The sequence below is a fragment of the Xenopus laevis genome, chromosome 7S (genome assembly GCF_017654675.1).
Source record: "Xenopus laevis strain J_2021 chromosome 7S, Xenopus_laevis_v10.1, whole genome shotgun sequence".
Lineage (NCBI taxonomy): Eukaryota > Metazoa > Chordata > Amphibia > Anura > Pipidae > Xenopus > Xenopus laevis.
In genome coordinates, this window is record NC_054384.1 from 6706495 (window position 1) to 6728302 (window position 21808).

The 21808-nt window shown below is 35.9% G+C and overlaps 1 protein-coding gene across 4 annotated transcripts in view; it reads right to left on the reverse strand.

Annotated features, from left to right (window-relative positions):
* LOC108697174 (protocadherin-15) overlaps positions 1 to 21808 on the reverse strand; it is a 404849-nt gene that overhangs the window by 164925 nt on the left and 218116 nt on the right. For all 4 annotated transcript variants that reach the window (XM_041570856.1, XM_041570857.1, XM_041570855.1 and 1 more), the window contains 2 exons: positions 9191 to 9496; positions 4975 to 5199 (listed from right to left, as the gene is read on the reverse strand). In XM_041570856.1, coding sequence (XP_041426790.1) covers positions 4975 to 5199; positions 9191 to 9496 — 531 coding nt within the window. The remainder of the gene's footprint in view (positions 1 to 4974; positions 5200 to 9190; positions 9497 to 21808) is intronic.

Below are 21808 nucleotides of genomic sequence, written 5' to 3' on the forward strand. Positions count from 1 at the left end.
TTTTAACAGACTTGGGGTATAATAAATCTCGAAAAATGTTAGGGTTTTTTTTTCCACCAAAAAAATGTTTTCTTCTTTAAAAATGTGACCAGAAAAATTTTGGTTTTAGCAAATAGCTCCCTTGAAGTTTCTGCTTTCTAGAGCATCTGTGCACCATCAGCCATGGACAGCAGAGGGACATCAAGTCCCAGAATCCATCACTTTAACAAGGAACAAGGTGAGGTAAGGGATAAATAAATCTTTCATCTTAAGAATGGATGGTCCCTGCAAGCCAGAAGCAGACTATCATGGTTTCCTTATATGAGGAATCATGTATATCTTTGCAATAATTGTGCAACTTCTTGAGTTATAATCAGCCTTATTCTACTTGGTGCAGGGGATATTTTCATAACACATCTGAGAGAGCAATTCTTCTAACTGAAACCCTTCCTCAGACACCACACAGAAGGAATGCCCTCCCCTATCAAATTTTGCATTTCTTCGAATAAACACACAGTCTTTTGTTCTAGCATCCTCCTTTTTTTGAATCATGTTTGCGTAATAAAAAAATACGCTAAAGTTATCAGCACAGTGGGTGTATATATATATATATATATATATATATATATATATATAATTCCACATATAACGGCACTCACCAAATAACGTATCACGGCTGGGTGCTAACCGTAATTCACACAAGCCCAAGTTTGAAAGCACTCACAGCAGATTTCATCAGTGTATAAAAGGTTTATTCACCGCTCACATCTACGCGTTTCAACCCTCAATGGGTCGTCATCAGGATGACGACCCATTGAGGGTTGAAACGCGTAGATGTGAGCGGTGAATAAACCTTTTTATACACTGATGAAATCTGCTGTGAGTGCTTTCAAACTTGGGCTTATATATATATATATATATATATATATATATATATATATATATATATATATATATATATATATATATATATATATATATATAAGATGGAGACCGAAATGTTGGCTGCTTTTTAATGTACTAAATAAAAAAAATGGATTTTTAATCTGTTTGCAACAAATCCTGGTGTGCACCACCCGGGTCAACCTTTGTGAACGGAGTGCAGAAGGTTCAAGGACTGTGAATATATATATATATACAGTAAATATATACACATTACTATATTCCCTCTGTTTCAGACCTCACTGCTAAATGCAACACAAATAGCAGTGAAGATTGAGAAATATTTGTCAATATTAAAAAAAAAAGTTTTTAATTATACCATTCTTTGTAAACTCTTGCAGCTTTATTTAAATTACAATTTACACCATACGTCTCCATCTATACTTTAAGCCAAGTCCTTTGAGAAATGGAGGTTCTCCATGTTGTTAAACTGCCACATTGAGACTTATATACTGTAACGTTCTTTTCTATTAGTTTTAAGAGACAAGAAATCTATAAATTGTCCTATTTTTGTGTCATTTTGTAGCAATTTAACAATCAGCATTTCTGTTCACCAGGGAATAAATATGTAAATATGAAAAGAAAACACATTCAAAGTAGTTTCTTTTAGGAAAACATCTATGTTTGATAAATATGCTACAGACTATAGGTGGTTGCAGGAGAATATAGGTGGATAGATGATAAATAGATAGATGATAGATAGATAGATCATCCAAGTCCCTCTTATAGTCATTAACAGAATCAGCATCACAACATTACCTGGCAGTGCATTTCACAATCTCACTGTCCTCACTGTAAAAAACCACCTATGTTGTTTTAAATGAATGGTATAGGGATCATCTTTATGGGTAAAAATGTCCCCGGCTATTTGTCTATAAAGTGAGTGTCGGACTGGGACACCAGGGCCCACCTCAAAACCTTAGACCAGGGGCCCACCAAAGAACCATAGACCAAGGGCCCACTCTCAGTACTATTATTGTTGTTCTCCACACTCAACCTCTATTCTGCTAGTCTCTTTTCTTTACATAATATTCCATCTATTTGGCCTCTTTGTTCTCAAAGAAATAGAGAATGACCATGAAATAGGCCAAATCTTTAGCAGCACAAGGGCCCCCTGACACCTGGGCCCACTGGGAGTTTTCCTGGTATCCCGGTGGGCCAGTCCAACACTGTATAATGTCCTCTAATGTATTTGTAAAGTATAATCATGTTCCCTTTGCAAGTGCCTTTTTTCCAGAGAAAGACAGACAGACAGACAGACAGACAGACATACAGATAGATAGATAGTAGGGATGGGTGAATTTGACCCATTTAGTTTCACCAATAATTTGCCCCCGGTGAAATGTCGCCGATGCCCATTAAAGTCTATGGGCGTCAAAAAGAATTTTGACGTGCGGCGAAATTTTTTTGACGCACGTCTTTTTTTTTTTTTTTGATGCACGACGCCCTACAAAATTAGATAGATATGGATGGATGAATGAATGGATAAATAATGATATATAGATGATAGATAGATACTAGATAGATAATAGATAGATGATAGATGATAGATAGATAGATAGATAGATAGATACTAGCTAGATGATATACAGATAGATAGATAGATAGACAGACAGACAGACAGACAGATAGATAATAGATGATAGATGGATAGATAGATAGATAGATAGATAGATAGATAGATAGATAGATGATATATAGATATATAGACAGACAGACAGATAGATAGATAGATAGATGATATATAGATATATAGACAGACAGACAGATAGATAGATAGATAGATAGATAATATAAAATTGGGCACAATGTCACAAAATGCATATTTCCTATTTTCACTTATCTTCGAGCAGGTTTATTGTAATTTCTGAAATATGTTTTGTGAGCCAAGGTTTTATTACACTAGTATTTCAAGAGCAGCAGTAATTCCAGAAGCAGAAATGGGAAATTCTTTATAGAAATCATGATTGCTTTGCTGCTCTGTGGCTTCATATTTATTTACCACAAAATATCCCCTGTAACAAACTGCTGACCATAAGCATCTGCACACCACGTTACTACTGAAATTTCATGAAGTAATAGGTTACCTTGCCTGATTATTGGGTTAACATGCTATTCAATCTACGTCTAGTGAATACAATTGTTTCTCTTGCATTCTGCCTTAAAGAGAATCCATAATGTGCTGCCCATGTGAAATTATTAATTTGCCATAACCATGTCTATATATAATTAGTATTTTATAGAATTAAGTCTCAGAAACTCAGTCCATTTGGCCTTTCTCTTAACCTACATAAGAAGGAGTAGGACTGGGTATTAAAATTCAGTGAGCATCATGTGATATTTAATGCTGTGTGTATTGTGTGTTATTATTCATTGTGCATTACAGTTTAGTTTAGTTTAGTTTAATGGAAAGCCTGATTTGATTAATATAAAACCTCTGAAATCTACATCATTTTGTTGTGAGTTTGAACGTATCAAAATAAAATATTAAAGAAAATAAATCTGTTGTTTATGACTTTACTGAACCACACAAAAATTATTACAGGGTTAATGAAATAATGTCTGTATTTATTCTGACATAGAAATTGGCAGTGAGTGAATAAATCTGCTGTGTCTCAATTTCCTCAAAGGGACATTTGTAAAAGTGTGAAAAAAGATAATAAAATATGCCTCGGTTCACTACATTACACCACTGAAATCTTCACGTATTAAGAAAGTGCCAAAAATATTTAGAGCATAGGAAAATAAGATTCATGCTACTTTCCAGCCTAATTGGCAATTGTAATTTCTGAGGGAAAGTTACCAGCACAGTAACATATGGCACATATTCAGAATATTTAAACCTCAGTCTCAGACCTCCTTGCAATGCCAATAATCACCTGTATGCCATAACTGTGATTTGATATATAAACTAGATATATACGTTATGCCATGGTGACTTTTCCCTGGGCAAATCTCCATTATTCTAATTTTCTAGCAGTTTGCAATTGATCCTTAGCATGCAGCTCAGATGCAAAAGCAACAATTATGACCCATGTGCCCCCCCCAAGTCCCTGATTGGTTACTGCCTGGTAACCAATCAGTGGAATCCAAGAGAAAAGCAGGAAGTAGTGTTTGTTATGTCTTTGCCAGAAAAAAAAATCAAACCTCCCCAATCTATATCTTTGCCAGGTATCGATCGGGGAGACCAATCGGAAGCCCACATACAATTACCATACCAATTTTGGCAGCTTTTATCTGCCTGTTTATGGCCACCTTTACTTAGGAGGAAGTCCAAATTTATTTAATGAATAGTGATGAGCGAATTTGTCCCATTTGCGAAATGCAACAATTTCCGACGCCGTCGACAATTTGCCAAGCATTAAAGTCAATGGGCATGCATTTAATTGTCGTCGGTGTCGGAATTGTCGCCAGCATTAGAATTGCCGCCTGGAAATTTTCATGACAAATTTGCGAATTTATTTGCCAGCGGCGAAACGCTGACATTCTCTGTGAATTTGCGCCTGGCGAATGAATTTGGCCATCACTATTAAGGAATTGAAGTGGTCGATTTGGAAAGTACCTGAATGAAGCTTTGAAATGAAAGGTTAGGTTTTATTAATAAGAGCTTTGCGGGTAAGCCTCTGAGTAGTGATGGGCGAATCTGACCTGTTTCGCTTCACCTGATATTCGTGAAACAGCAAAAATCTGACCCGTTTCACTTCACCTGAAGTTCGCAAACCGCCAGAATTTTTGCAGTTTCGCGAATTTCAGGTGAAGTGAAACGGGTCAGATTTTTGCCATTTTGCGGATTTCAGGTTAAGTGAAACGGTCGTTGTAGCACGACAATTTTTTTTGGAATCTATGGGTATAATTTTTGAGGTGAAACTTGAAGAAAAAATTTGCTCATCACGACCCTGACATTCAATTCACTATAGGTAACAGTGTAAGCATGTGCATCAGAGGTGACTTGTCCTGGGAGGTAAATAAGACTTTCAGCAGCATATGCATAATTAAAATGATCGTTATCATTACAGTCTATGCAAATAATATTAAAATAAAACAATCCCATACCTTAACTCTCACTGTTACGGTAGCAAGTCCAGGGGGCATAGTCCCAGTCACATCAAATGCTTCAATGATAAACATGTAAACAGCCTCTATGTTTGTGAATGACTCATAATCAAGAGGTTTCAAAAGGGACAACTCCCCAGTTGACTGGTTCATTGCAAAGAGCTGTAAAACTTCCTGAGATCTTATCCGATAAGTAATATTAGCACCAAGATCAGCATCTTTTGCCTGAAACACAATAAACAGATCAATATTAAAAATCGAAGCAGACAAAACCAGTGAACAAAGCAAGTTGAAGGGCAGAAATAATTGAACGAGAGAAAATACATTTCATAAGTTTTAGCGAGCCCTCACATTTGTACAGTTGTTGTGCTTTAGTGTTATGGATCATTTTAATGCATTGATCAGTAAAAAAAAAAAAAAAAAAAAAGAAATAAAAACAGTTCAGCAAATATATATCTGAAATTTCTGTCACATTTGCAGTAAATGTGGATTCTGTAATCTCTCAACTTGATTAGAATTGATTTTTAAACTGCTGTAGTAACTTTATTTTGTGTATAATGGAATGCAATGAAATATGTTTTGTAAACATTAAAACTTAGATCCAAGTTACATTTCTTGCAGTAAGAGCTGATCTTTCAGTCTTTATCTTCTTCAAACAGTGACTAGGTACCTTATAATCACACTTAGGGGGTTATTTACTAAGCTCTGAATACCCGAAATTCCCCGAAATCCTAAAAATCTGTATAAACTATAACAAACAAGGAGAAGTTGTGCTTACCACTAATTTTTAAAACCATTAGGGGGGATGCAATGAGGCTGTGACAACAAAATACATATAGACAAATACAAGAGTCCTCTGCACTCAACCCATTATCAATATATTTATATATTGATATAATAAATGGTTTTAAAAATTAGTGGTGAGCACAACTTTTCCTTGTTTGTTATAGTTATACAGGAGCAGTGACCAGCTCCATATTGTAGCTCCCACCCTTCCCAGCTATAGTCAGGTGATCCCACTGGTGTCTAATAAAAGGGCAGCCAAGTTTGGGAGTTTTACTTTGAAAGCAGCTAGTAAGTTGCAGGTAAAACTTAGTCCCTTTGTAAAATGTATAATGAAGCAATAGCATTCTTAATGAATCAGATGAAAATTGAGTGTAGGACTGGCCAGATATGGGATGACTTTGACGTAGTTGTTCAGCTTAAATATATTGCAATATATGGACAAACAATCCCTGTTTTGTTTAAAGGGTAAGGCATTTTCAGTAGCAGTATGCACAAAATGTCTCTGTCTTATATATATTGATAATGGGTTGAGTGCAGAGGACTCTTGTATTTGTCTATATTTATTTTGTGGTCACAGCGCATTGCACCCCCGCCTAATGGTTTTAAAAATTTGTGGTGAGCACAACTTTCCCTTGTTTGTTTTAACTATATGTTAGTTGGGATCAAGTTCAAGCAACTGTTTTAATATTACAGAATTTTTTTTTTTATTTAAAATGGAGTTTATGGGAGATAAAAAGCTTTCTGAATAATGGGTTTCCAGATCAACCACTTAGAGGGTTATTTAACAAAATCCACATTTTTCTTATATTTTATTTTAAAAAAAAGTCCAACCAAACTAGAATTCACATTTTGACCTTATTTATTATTAAAAATGCTCAATTTAACGAGACTGGGGAAAAACTTGATAAAATTGAGCGAAAACCCGAATCGTACGTTTCTGAGTTTATTCTCCAATCGAATGATTTTTTTGGGGATTTTTTTCTAAAAGTATGAATTTTTCAGATATTTGCCCAAAAAGACAATAGCTGGATTGTTGAGCTAATTCCAGCCCAGACCACAGAAACTTTCAAATAGGATAGGGACTTCTCCCATTGAGTTATATACAACCTCGTCAGGTCTGAGATGGCGGATTTTCGGATTTGAACTTTTTGACAATATATATATATCCTGATGACGATCTTCTATAGATCGAAAAGCGTTGATATATTTTAATGAACGATTAAAATAAAATATATAATTTTACTCCAACGCTGATGTGAGTGATTTGCCGTGAGTGTTTTCTAACTGGGAAGGAATTGTGCTTCTTATATATATATATACCATCATTACAGCTGAATAGGACTCACTTAACCTTTGTATCACTTACTTAATGCATTTCTTTGAAACAACACAATATCATGCTAGTACAACAATATTCTAGTTTTAGTACCCGGCCTAAATCAGACTTAAGGTTATTTTGTCATATATGGAATCTTCTGTAATACAACCTTTAATACAGGGATCTAAATGGATCTAAAACTTTTTTTTTTTTTATCCATTCATTGTAAAACATTTATAGACAATTTTGTTTTACTGAAATATAAAATATTAAATTTATCATAGTTTTCTTAAAGAAATTGTTATTTTACAACACATATGGCAAGTCTATTCATCTTAGGTCACTTCATTTTTATTGTATTTTAATTATTTTAGACAATTATTATATTTGTTTGGCTTCATCCATCATAAAATTTAGATTTTTGTATTTGAGACCCAAGAGTTTTTCGCAGTTTATGTACTGTTGTTTTCATTTATCTTAGAGGGTAAGCAGGAAATGCACATTTAACTTTGTACTTAATTTCCTGTCAGAAAAGCAACATGAAAAATAAAGCCTTTCCTAATTTGAAAATAATGAGTGTTCACCAGAGCACAGGATTCTATCAGACTATTTTTGAAGGAAAATGAAGATAAATATCTTTTGGAACCTTCATTTGAAGTCAAAAAGGCATATTGCAGCTGCTTGTAGAAGTTAAAGCCAAGCTACTACATCTGAAAACAGCAGTGTGGGTGAATAAAAATATATTATTGAATAGGAATTATGTACAGGTATGTGATAAATTATCTGTAAACCCATTATCCAGAAAGCTCAGAATTATGGAAACAATGTTTTCCATAGCATCCATCCTTTTTCTCTGTAATAAAACAGTGCCTTGAACAAACTATTGGAATCAAAACCAGCCTATTGGGTTTATTTAATATTTACATGATTTTCTAGTAGCCTTAAGGTATGAAGATCCAAATTACAGGTACTGTACCTGTATAGCTACTTAGAACATAAAACTATGCTGTATAGATGGTGGATAATTTTACAATGCTGATTTGTTGATTTTTTATTTTGTATACAGTGGGGCCGATTCACTAACTTCGAGTGAAGGATTCGAAGTAAAAAAACTTCGAATTTCTAAGTGTTTTTTGGGCTACTTCGACCATCGAATGGGCTACTATGACCTTCGACTATGACTACAACTTCGAAACAAACTATTCGAACTAAAAATCGTTCAACCATTTGAACATTCGATAGTCGAAGTACTGTCTCTTTAAGAAAAAACTTCGACCCCCTAGTTCGCCATCTAAAAGCTACCAAACTCAATGTTTGCCTATGGGGAAGGTCCCATAGGCTTGGCTTACTTTTTTTGATTGAAGGATATTCCTTTGATCGTTGGATTAAAATCCTTTGAATCGTTCGATTCGAAGGATTTTATCGGTCGATCGAAGGAATAATCCTTCGATCGTTCGATCGCACTATTTGCGCTAAAATCCTTCGACTTCGGTATTCGAAGTCGAAGGATTTTAATTCCCAGTCGAATATCGAGGGTTAATTAACCCTCAATATTCTACCCTTTGTGAATCGGCCCCAGTGTGTACAGTATATAAACCATTTAACTTTTTTTGTACTATATTAAGCACTACCATCACTACAATGAAAAGAGCACATTTCCTTTGGCATGAAATATAGGGCAATTAACCAGAACATACTGAAATAATTCCAATTTAAACAAACATGAAAATCATGTACTACTTAATTAATTCAAGACAATAAATGTAATACAGTTCATCCTTTTTTTTTTAATATCATGTTTTGTTCAATGGCATAATCATGTTCTTGGGTTTTTATGTCACACACGCTAAGATTAAAAACACTGCAAAAGGCTAGAATACCCAATTTCAACAGTGGAATGTAATTATAATTAAACAGATTTTTTTTTAGTTATTTAGATTGGTATTTCCTCACCATAGTGGATTAATACAGGAGATACCAAGCAGCAGCTTCTTTGCTTTAATTAAATGCTGTCTGAACTATGGTATCAATCAAGAGCTATAAAGGCCCCAATGGAATTTTAAACATCATAATTAAATAGAAACTTCGCTTCAGTAGTTTTTTGCAACTCACCTGTACGCGTAAGAACACCGTGCCTGGAATCATATTCTCTGGCACAGAGACAGAATAAGTGAAGTTTGTAAACTGGGGGCTATTGTCATCAATGTCAATCACTTTAATTGCAAGTGTTATTGTACTACGCCGTGGGTCCGCTGCTCCATCTGTTGCTTCAACAATAAGTTCATAATAATCTTTTGTTTCTCGGTCAAGCTTTACAGATGTATATATACTCCCGTTGGCAGTTATACGAAAAATATTGTTTAGATTTGCCAGGCTGTAACGGACTTGGCCATTGACTCCAGCATCAGGATCTGTTGCCTATGGGGGATAAGAAGATTAGAATTAAAGATATTCTTCATGCAAATTACTCAGCTAGTTCAGGGCCAAATCTAGGGGTAGGCCAAAACCCTTATTCATCAATAAAAAAAAAACACGAAAAAATTGGATTGACAAAAAACATGACTTTTTTGGAGTGTATTCGTAAACTGCTGCTTTTTCAGATTGTCACAAAAAAAAAACTGAATTTTGCAGATTTGATAGGTGAAAATGTGTGGAAAAGCCTGAACTGTTTGGATTATCATACAAAACCCAGTGCAGACAATATCGAATTGCAAATAGGATCTCTGCCATTGACTTCTGCAGGACCTCGGCAGGTTGAAGATGGAGTATTTTTGGATTCAGACTTTTTGCAACCTCTGGGTATAATTAATCTAAAAAATTTTAGTTTATTTTTCCATTAAAAATTCTGATTTTATAGTTTTACGTTTTTAAGAGTTTTAAGAGTTGTATAGTTTTAAGATTTTATAGTTTTAAGAGTTTTAAGCATTCATACTTTAATAAATAACCCCCTAAAAGTCACATCCTGTAACAGTAATGATTAAGTACAATTTTATTGTATGTAACATTTCATTGGTTAAAGGAGGAAAAAAGGATATTGTCATTGTTTTATTGTCCTTTTCTGTATAATAGGATGTTGTATATTAACAAATAAGGGCTTGCCTCTTCATTTATGATAGCTCCCTAAACGCTATAATTATATACCATTTTGCATCTTGCTTTCCTTTTTTTGTACACTGGAATGTGTTTGTAATTGTCATCAGTGGAAATTAACTCCTCATCAAAACATATAATGAATTCTGATCTCATCACAAAATACTTCACTGAGATTCCAAAAGAAATTACCTTTGCTCTTTATAAAGAGGTTTGATATAATTAAATTATGTAACTGACAGCAATGACACTTGAGAAGCAACATCTCAAATGTATAAAACACATGAACTTCTGAATTAAAACTTGCACATTTTTGACTCAAGGGTTTGCCATTCACATGAATAATTCTTCTTTTACTGGTTAAATATTACAATTTAAAGAGTTTTCCATACAATTTATTTTAATTTGTTTCAATTAGCCCTTTTCTCCAAAGAAAACAACTCCAAACTTAATAGTCTTTCCTGTTTAAGTCTTCTGTTCTTTGATGTATGTGGTTCAATTACCCTTCAGTCAAAATAGAAAAAAAAACAGAATGTTGATGAACCAATTTAGAGCATGTATGGGATAATTACTCATTCTGTGATAAGTGCTGTTGGGTTTTCCAAATCTCACTGAAACAATTTATAATCACTCAATTGTATAGGGAAAATCAATACTATATGTGATGATTTGTTAAAAATATGGATGATTGCATTTTTTTAAAAAATCTACACAAAAAAAACATAATTTTTTTGTTTTCAAAATCAACCATCTGTCCTAAGCCTTAATAGCAAATATATAATAGAAAAAGGAGATGCACACCCTCTAAATGAAATACACGGTGCTACTCCATAGGAGGCTCCCCATGAGGGTCTCCAAAAATAACTAAAGATAATAAAAAAATAGATAGCACATGCAATTAACGAAAAATTTATTTATTATAAAGAAAAGAATAAAAAAAAAAATCACAAAATAATACTTAGTGAGCCCATTGCGTTTCGACCTTAAGGGTCTTCCTCAGGGGCACAAATAATAAAGAAATTAATAAAGGCAGGATTTAGATTTTTGATTTCTTTATTATTTGTGCCCCTGAGGAAGACCCTTAAGGTCTTGATTTTTTATTATATTCTTTTCTTTGTAATAAATTTATTTTTCGTTAATTGGGTGTGCTATCTATTTTTTGATTATTCTAAGCCTTAATAGCCTGATACCTTTTATTTGCTCCTCCATTAGAGTACTATATAAGTCTGATACGAGAATATTTGAAAATGACTTTAAAAATAGTATTAGTTAGCAAGGTATTCCTGTTGAAGCTAAGAAATTATTATTTCTCCAGTTGGGCACTTGTTACCTTCAAGAAAACTAAAATTCTCTTTTCAGCAGAAGTCCTCCACAGACATATTAGCATTATTTTTTATACAATATCCATTGCTTTCTATCCTATTTATAGCCCGGAACACTCAGCCAGAGCATCTTTAAATAAACCTCTTTATATGATTGTCAGAACGCTATGTAAAGCCCGGTTGTTTCTAATATTAAGACCCATAAATAAAACCAGCTACTATTCATGAGGAAGCCAAAATATAAATCTGTGGTTATCAGCGAACAGTTTCATTTTCAACCCAGGTGCTCTGTGTGAGTTGTAGTAATGAAACCATTTATACTTCTTTTATACTTTCTTGGAAATCTATTTATACTCAATTAAAATTGTTAAAAGTAAATTCACATGATTCACTCTACTGTTGTAGTTCATCACAAAACCACAATGGGTGCATCTGGAGTTTGTGGATCAATGTCATGAAGTCTTACCATGTCAGTGCACTGTTTGGATCTACTTAATTCACAACTGGCTTCTCTGCATTCAGATGCAACTATAACATACACATCAAATGAGGCTAATACTAAGCATGCTGTTTTGTGGGGGAAGATGGCAATTTATAATTACTAGTGCAATAGTTTAGAATGTCCTCGGCTGAACCTACAGATGGAACAGGCTCTGTTTCATGGAATAATCATTTGTGAAATGTGCACCACAATATGCTAAAGTGTTCCGAATGACATGCTGCTTACCCAGTGACAGCAATGTTACTTACAAGCAAAACGGATGTACTGGAACATGCTGTGTGAACTGTTATTCAAACCAAATCATGCAAACATAATTGTACATACTGTTTGTATGTATTGTAAAAAGGTGAGAATTTAGACTCTTTACAGCTAGATACGCATGCAAGGGCTGGATAGTCACTAGTTAGTACTTACTAATAGTAACTTTTATTTAAGATTTTTTCATCAACAGTTATTACCCCAGTACTTAGTATTTAGTAATAGAAGCTATTTTTTAAGAGGAGTTGCTGGGCCAACATTTCTCAGCCTGTTGTCTATAATTGGGAAGATGCAGATTGGATTGCTTAATATTTTGTTAATTGTTAATTATATGTACATGCCAAAATAAGAGGTACCAAATTATAATGAAAATTATCACTGTAAAAATCTATTAAAATGCAATATGGTTTCTTTCCATTGGTGTATATAATAAGGACTGGGTTACCTCCGCAAAAAATAATATTTGCAGAAAGTCCATTGCTCACGATCCCTCTTTGTCTATTCCTCCCACCCTTGCCTGCTCTGTTGCCTGTCAAATAAAAACAAGTGAAATTAAAACAGCTTAAGGGACTGAGGATAAGCTTACAATACAGCAGATCCATATGGCAGTTATGCCACTATCCTTGTCCCATGGAAGACTGTTCTTCATGGTATTGTCAAGCTAATTAAGGAGTACAATTTTAATGGCTTCTTCAAGCACTCACTGATTTTAAAGAACCACTCTCAAATGACAAAACACTTTCCTAATATCAATATCAAGAACTCAAAACATGGATAAATAAAACAAGTTGCATTGTCCTTTTAACTGATATTGTCTACCTAACCAAAACTTTTCAATCAGATTTCTGCCTTAGACATTTACCTTGCCTTCAGAGGCCAGAATCACATCTAATCATTTTGGATCTACAGAATCCACCATTACTAAGGAATGAAATAGTTAAATAATTAGTTTTCTTGATCACACTTAAAAGAATTCTTGCTTAGCTGGTGGTTTAGCACTTGGCGTTGAACACCAACATGATTCATGAGCTGTGTGATGCGGCAATGATCAAAGCTCTTTGAGTGCCATAATTCTGAAGCCCCTTTCACCCTCTTGCACAGTTTCCTGTACTAACCCGGTTCTTATTATTTACACCTCCTTAAAAGAGACCAAGAGACCAAGTTAGTAGAAACAAACCTAATTTTGCTAACTTTGTTAATAGTAAAATCGCTGGATAGTAAACGGTAGATGAACTACATCTTTTTTGGAAGTATTAATATCAGTATACTATTTCTAACCTAGTGTGTACAAAATATCACTCAAAAGATAGATGGTGCCAGAAAAAAACAACAGTCTGAAGGTGTTTTCCTTCTGGAATGAAAAGGTGTCACAGAGAGATTGACAGAATAAGAAGAAGGTCTTTACGGATGCATGCCTTGCCCAGTCATACAAAGCCACAGAAAGCCAATCTGAAAATGGGAAAAGAATAAAAATAGGAGAAAAAAATAGTAAAGTACTATATGTGGGATCACATATATCATATACATTATACAGTATTTGAATTCCCAGCATACAATATCAACTTTTATCATTTAGTAGATTGGGGAATAGTAAGTCGATGTCAACTGCAGGACAGTGAATGGGCACCCCCAGTAGAGACACATACATGAAGTATTTGGTATGCTGCCCAGCTGAACCAATGTAGACAAAAAGAGAAAAAAATATGATTTGTGAAAAAATACAAAATGTAAAAATAAAAAATACTAAAAAAATACAAATCCCCATAGTGGATATTATATTATAGTACGTAATGTATTAATAGGAAATAATGAGTGTGGGGGAATTTGTATTGCACCAATGAGGAACAGTGGGGGGGGGTATTTTTTTGAATTGCATATAAGGCATAGCATTAGGTCACAACCCACTGACCAACATAATTTTTTGCGGCTACACTGTATATAAGTTAAAGTTCAGTAAGCAATACAGTCTTCATATAAGGGTTATTTACTAAAACTTTTTCTTACTCTGTTTTTAAAAAAACCCTACCGATAATTTTTCTCTAAAAAATGTGAGAAAAAACATCAAGCGTCAATTCAAATCGTGCAACTTTTTTGAATAAACTCTCCAAGAGCCTTTTTCCTAATTGTAGCCCGAAAAACTTGAATCATTCAGATTATTAAATGAAAACCAGCACAAACAACGAAACTATCAAGAACGTAAAAAAAAAGTATTTTTGGGTTCTTTGCAGCATAATAAATCTCAAAAATAAATTTTTCCCCCTCTAAATATTCAGATTTTTTCCCCCTTTAAAACGCGACCAGAAAAATTTGAGGCTTCTTTAGAACCTCATATATGAACTCGGTAGAGGACAAGGAGGCAAATGTTGACCTGTTCTCTTGCCAGCACTCACTAATGAAAATATTCAAATATAGGTGTAAACATTTTTTACACTGCCTAGAAAATAAACTATAAAAACACAACAAACATATTATAAAATATGCAGTTTACTTATTTTAATTAATTTATCAGCTGCAGATTAACCTAGAAAAAAAATCAATCTAAGGATATGTCTATAGATTGATCATGTGTTTGTTTTTCATCAATCACCCTTTTGATTTGCAGCTTGTAAAGAATACAGGTCATCACATGACTCATTCTTTCATATAACTAACACAAAGCACAGCAAGACTGCTGATATATAACATCTCATTTGCATGTGTAAACACACACAAATACAGGCATTTACTAATTGATTCAGGCGAGTAATATTATACAGTGCAGTCTCCAGCAGTTAAGAGAAGTCAAGGGTATTTTGCCCCTACTGACCAAGAGGTCTTGGTGTAGCTTTAGGGGTAATTTATGAACACCTATGATAAGCACATGAAACAGTTTTCTAGGGTCTGTTTTGGAGAATAGAACCCTGCAACTGCACTGAAGAATATAGCACTGATTACATCCATCAGCACTATATTTATGTGGGGCAAGGGGTGCATGTAGATTTCCCCCAAACCACAACCTCTGGTCAAATCTAATATCATGATTGACATGCGGGTTAGGGAACAGAAAAGGATACAGGGTCAGGAAAAAGCCAACCAGCCCCCAACCCTCAAAACCTTAACCCGCATCAAATCTAACCCACAAAATGCTGCCATTATAGGACCAAAACCCAACCTGTACCTGTGTCTTTTTGCTCTGCATACTACTTCTGTATGTGCATCTGTTCCAAGATATGAATCTTCAGGAGGAGTGAACTTCCCGTCTGACCCACACCCAACCATAACCTGCCATGGTTGTGCAAATTCCAACCAGAACCCACCCAACCTGTAGTCAACCAATGGGTCAGCATGGGTTTTGGGTCAACCAGCATATCATTACTTATCTGTGTCCCTGATACTGCACTCTGGACCTCACTTGTTCATTGTCTGCAAGGTGCAGATCAAAGTCAGACTGGGCAAGAATGGCTTGCTGAATGTGCACTTGCACCACTTAGAATACTGCACTTCTTTCCTAAATCAATGTTAATAAGCCCTATTATCTTGCTAGTGTAGTCAAAGTTCAACACAGGTCTATAGCTCTGTGATCTGCACTGAACTACAGTTCATTTGTCTTCAGCATCATTTTATGGTGTCCAGCCAAACATTTTCAGCAACTTTCTCATAGGATTTATATGGTCACTACACCCTCAAATGTTCCCACTCAATTGTGCTGAGCATAGTTTATTGTACCTCACAATAAGAAAACATAAACATCTGTCAATTTATTGCCCTGCTAAGTTGCCATGTACCCAATCATGCTAACTGGACTAGTACACCACACAGACACCACTTCAGATTTCCTTTAAGGCATTATAACACCGTAGGATCTAACAGTAGCAAATGGCAGCTCCATCTGCAAATGTTATTTGAAAGAATGGTGTGGGAATGCAATAAGCTATGCCTACATGCCAAATGTTTGAATGAAATAATTTCATCTCTTTCATTTCCATTCCAGAACTTTTTAGTGTAAATACGCTGCTTAATTTATAACATTCTCACTAATAGGAGCAGAAAAAATTGTCATCTCTCTGCTACACGGAGCATAAAACTTGCGTTATGTTCCATTACTTATAAGAAACACATCCTAGCTTCTCTGTTAACTGTTTCACTTTGGTGTCTTGGCCAAATTGTTGTTTACTAAGTATATACAGTACCTCAAAACAATTTGCAAATAAATTGGCCTGCACTATATTTGAAAGCTGGTTAAAAATAATGCAAGGCATCCATTCCTCTGAAATGCACAATCCGTACTATACTTTCATTAAGTTAATGGAGGTCTGTGCTCTATATAAATAGGAATGTACACAAAATTGTAGCTGTGTTTATTGCTTTAGAGCTATAGATACACTAAGCAATCTGTTGGCAGAGTAATTAGGCTTAATATAGAGGCAGCAAGAGAACAACAAGCACATTACATAAGCACTGTAAACACAACAAATAAAACTACAATTAGTACAAAGAACATGTGAAGGGTTAATCTTACTACTCACACCTAGTGATGGGCGAATTTGCGCAGTTTTGCTTCGCCGAAAAATTTGCGAATTTCGCGCACAATTCGCGAAACGGCGAAAAATTAGGCGAAAAACAAAATATTTTTTTTGGCGCCGGCGAATTTTTGCCGCGAACTATCACGGGCGTTTCGCTAATTTATTCGATGGCGGCGAATCGGAAAAATTCACAGCGAATTCGCGCCTGGCGAATAAATTCGCCCATCGCTACTCAAACCTCCATGTAACAGATCCCCTTCAAGCCTCTCTAGGATAAACTATCCTGAGTCTTTTTCCAGTCTGTGATCCATACACTTAGGGGCAGATTTACATAGGGTCGAATATCAAAGGTAAATTAACTCTTGATATTCGACTGCCGAATGTAAATCCTTCGACTTCGAATATCGAAGTTGAAGGATTTAGCGGTATTCCTATGATCGGCCGATCGAAGGAATAATCGTTCCATCGAACGAATAAATCCTTTGAATCGAACGATTCGAAGGATTTTAATCCATCAATCGAAGGATTTTCCTTCGATCAGAAAATTGTTAGGAAGCCTATGGGGACCTTCCCCATAGGCTAATATTGGCCTTGGTAGGTTTTAGGTGGCGAACTTGGGAGTTGAAGTATTTTTTAAAGAGACAGTACTTCAACTATCGAATGGTCGAATAGTCGAACGATTTTTAGTTCGAATCGTTCGTATCGAAGTTGAAGTCGTAGTCGAAGGTCGAAATAGCCTATTCGATGGTCGAAGTAGCCATATTCGATCATTCAAAATTCAAAGTATTTTTTCTTCTATTCTTCTATTCCTCTATGGGCCCCTTAGACTGGTCATCTTGGAGAACTATCTGAACACTACTACATCTTAATGGAGCACAATACTGCTTTTACTAAGCTGACCTGTCACAACTACTATGAGTGTGTTATAACAGAAACTGCTATCCATTGTCTTTACATTCGGTTCTGATTTATTTAAAATTGCTGGTCTATTTATCTTAATACCCCTGGTACTAGGTGGAGACCACAGAAAGAGTCATGTGCTCCTTCCCAATTTATAACCCATGGACAGGATCTGGTCGCAAAGATATCTGGGCCAATAGGAAAACCACCTTTCCATGGGACATAGGATTAGATCTTAATAGCCCTGGTGAAGGTCACAGAGGAAGAGTCATGTGCTCCTTCCTATTTAATAAACCTTAGACAGGACCTGGTCACAAAGTTCTTTGGGCCAATTGGAAAACCACCTTATCATGGGGCATAGGCCTGGACCTAAATAGTCTTGGTACTAGGTGAAGACCACAGGGTCCATTACACATATACTAGTCATATTGTAGTTAAAATAGAGCAGGGTAACAAGAATGCTAAGACTATTAGTTGCAGTGGTATCTAAAGAAAAGCAAGCAACTTTAATTTGGATGCTGAAAAGGCCTCCAGCCAGTGTTTATTATGAGTAAATAATATCTAGATCCCAACATCATGTTGATTTTTTAAGATTAATCTATTTAAAAGGATATCTACTTAAAACCAATACCGCTTTAAATGGCATTATAGGGAACAACTGAAAACTGTACTTTGTTCCACTCCAGAAGTATAACTCGATATATTTTTATTTACAACAAGTTTTTTCCATTAATTTAAATATAAATAAAGGCAGAAACATAGAGTCCTTGCTGCTAGCCCAGAAAATGTAGTCTTTGACAGGAAAGGGTTAAATCTAGACATCCTTTTAAACTGTGTAGCATTTCAGGTTATAACAGCCTCTTAGAAACACTTTTATTAAAAGACATCTATCTTTGAAAAATGTAGATTAGGGCATATAAAATGCTGAACATTTGCCATACATCAGTCGTGACTGCCTGCTTACTGTGCTGGGAAGTGCATTTAGCAGCAGGATACATGAATTTCGAGAATAATATGCAAATTAAATGCAATGAGATTGACAATTGAAACAATTGCTTCTTAATATTCACCTGTGAACACCCAATTTATTATTGTTGAGCAGGAGTCATAATCCCTGTGCAATAGTGAAAACTGTTTTGATTTTTTTCAAATGGAAATAAGATGAAACCTAGCAAAATACACAAGGTATATTAGTGGTCCAGTACGCCTGCCACGAGGTGCTTTCAGTTTGCCTTTTGCGCTGGTCTGCCATAGGTGCACTTCATGGTGCAACGTCGCGAGCATCATGACGTCATTGTGGAATGGCACGAGAATTAAAGGTATTTAAAGGGGCTTTTCATTCAAACGAATTGCCTGTTGTTAGGTCTGACCTGTTAGTTCTGGCTGTTGATTCCTGTTTTGACCCTTGTCTGCATGATCATTCTGAATTCTGCCAAATCTGACCCTTGCCTGCCTGACTACTCTGTACTCTGATTATCCTGATCTTTGTCTGTCTGACTATTCTGTGTCTATTGGTATTGACCCTCACCTGCCTGACTAGCCGTGAATGCTGCCTTTACCGACCCCGGCCTGATTGACCTTGCTTATATTCTGCCCGCACCGACCCCGGCTTATCTGACTGCGCTTTTGTCTGCTCCTTGAACTGTACCTTCTGTCCAAAACCTTGCTAGCGACTCGTCCAGAACCTTTGCTTGGCTCCTCTCTTATTAAGACCTGGCGGCATCCAATTAGCTGAGGGCTCCTCCAGAAGCCAAGAGAGCCTAGCACTGGATTTAGAGCCAGTCATGACAGATTATTTGGCAATAATGGCATATAACTGTCAAAGTTGTATGCCATTATTGCATATACATTGCAAATGTGCATTCCTTGTATCCATGTGTAACTAGTGATGGGTGAATAAATTCATCAAGAAGTAAAATTCGCAAAAACTGGGGAAAACTATTTTGGACGCACGTCAGAAAAGTAGATTGCGTCGAAACCGTTGCGAGTCAACATTATTCGAACACCCATTGACTTTAACGTCGGAATCAAAATTGTCATGAGCGGCAGAATTGATGCGGGCGTCAAAATTCTTGTTTCGCTAATTCGCTACAAATTCGCCCATCACTATGTGTAACAATTGATTCCGTATTTGCTACTGCATACATAGTCTAAAACAAGGCTTCTAACTCATAAAATTGCTTACATCAAGGTATATGCCATGTGGTGGCTCTATTTACTTTTTATAGACTGATTATATATTATCCATAGTATTAGCTCTACCCTCTTTCCACATTGATATTAGTTGTAATAATTATAGTAATAATAATAATAATACACTTCTAATACATTTTAGCATTTTGAAATGGTACTCCAATTAACTTTCTTTAATTAGCCCATTTCAAGAAAACGGCGATTGGTACACTGGTGATTTAAAATTATGTTAAATCATTAATTACTCAAAACTTCCTGCTAGCTTATTATAGCTCATCATGCAAAATTATCCCTATAAACTTTTTCATTTGCAGCCTTGCTTTTAAATACATTCTCTTCTAAGACAATTTCCGCAGATATTTTTGTGGCATCTTGATTGCATTACATCATTTTCATATTGTGCAACTCATGGTTACTGCACTATAGGATAGGGTGTTTCACCTGAATTTAATGCAGATGAGAAAATTCATGGTGTTTTTCACGTGAAAAGTGTAAAAAGTGGGCAATGGGTGCAGGCTATACGGCAAGTACAGGGTTGCCATGGATGTCCATTCTAGCACTTGGGATGGGGGACTTTGTACATCACCCCATATTTGTCCTTTGAGTTATGCTAAATAGTGAAAGTGTCTGTTGTGCATGCAGGTAAGCTTTGTTACCATAAACTTCAGCATCTCCTAACAGGCTGCTTGAGGGTTAGAGCTACGGTGTTTCCTATTTGCATCCCTATCTGATGTCTCATACCTGCAACAAATTTGTCATAACTTGCTGCCCAGCGGCGCGGCGGGGACGCCCGCCACGCCATCAGGGGGGATGCCTGCCACGCCGCTCCTCTTCAGTAGTAGCCAGGAACTAGGGTGCGTGCAGTGTGCCTCCTCTGCATTTATAGGCGCAGGTGACACACGCCAGCGCGCAATGGCGCGAACATTTAAAGTATTTAAAGGGACAATTAGAATTTTTTCACTGCCCGTTATAGGATTTGTTCCTCTTGAGTTTCCTGGTGCCTCTGTGCTGTATAGCTTCTGTGATCTGATTCTTGTTGTGACCCCTGCCTGTTTTTAGATGATTCTGACTTTTGTATCCTGACCCTTGCCTAGTAACCATCTCCGCTTATTCTGTATCCCTTCTGATTGATCTCCTGATTTGACCCTTGCCTGCCTGACTCCATTTGTACTCTGCCTGCTCCGACCCGGCCTGATCTGACACGCTTTCTGTCGCGACCTTCTGCCCAAAAGACTATGCATTACCGTTGTGCCCCTTTGCTCATTCAGAACCCCTCGCTTTGCACCTCTCTTAATAAGACCTGGTGGCATCCGATTAGCCGAGGGCTCCTCCCAAGGTGAAAGGTGGCTATTAAAGGCAGAAGCAAGAGCCGGGAACAGGTGCTTAGCATTGGTTCTGAATTTAGGGTGCTGGCCGTGACAAAATTAAAGCTATACATTTAAATTATTGGCTATAGATTTAGTGTTACTTTAAATTCACTCGACTACCGAAGAAAGAAAGCTGTTTTCCTGCAGCGATGCTTAATGTTTCTGAATGAAGCTATCATAGTTTAATAAGATTAAATCTGGAGCACAGTCAAAATACATTAAGCAACTAATCAGCTTTGAGTTTGAGTCTCTTCAAACACTGAGATAATTCCATATAAGTATTTAAATCCACATTTTGAAAACAGTTGTAAAAGCTTGTAACAGTTGCCTTCAGCCCAAAACATACAATACAATACAGTTTAGGTCATGAACAATTATTTGCAATTAAATCCCCACAACAGGGGATGGTTACTTAATATGAGCATCCATACTAAATATGCACGGAAAACAAAAATACTTTAATTGGAATCCAAACAAATTCAGAGCCCCCTTTCTAGAAATGATACGGAATACTGCCTATTCATCATAACTCGTCTTTTACCTATCCCCCCTCTCTGCAACTAATTGAGATGAGGAATGTCTCGGTTGTGTTCCAT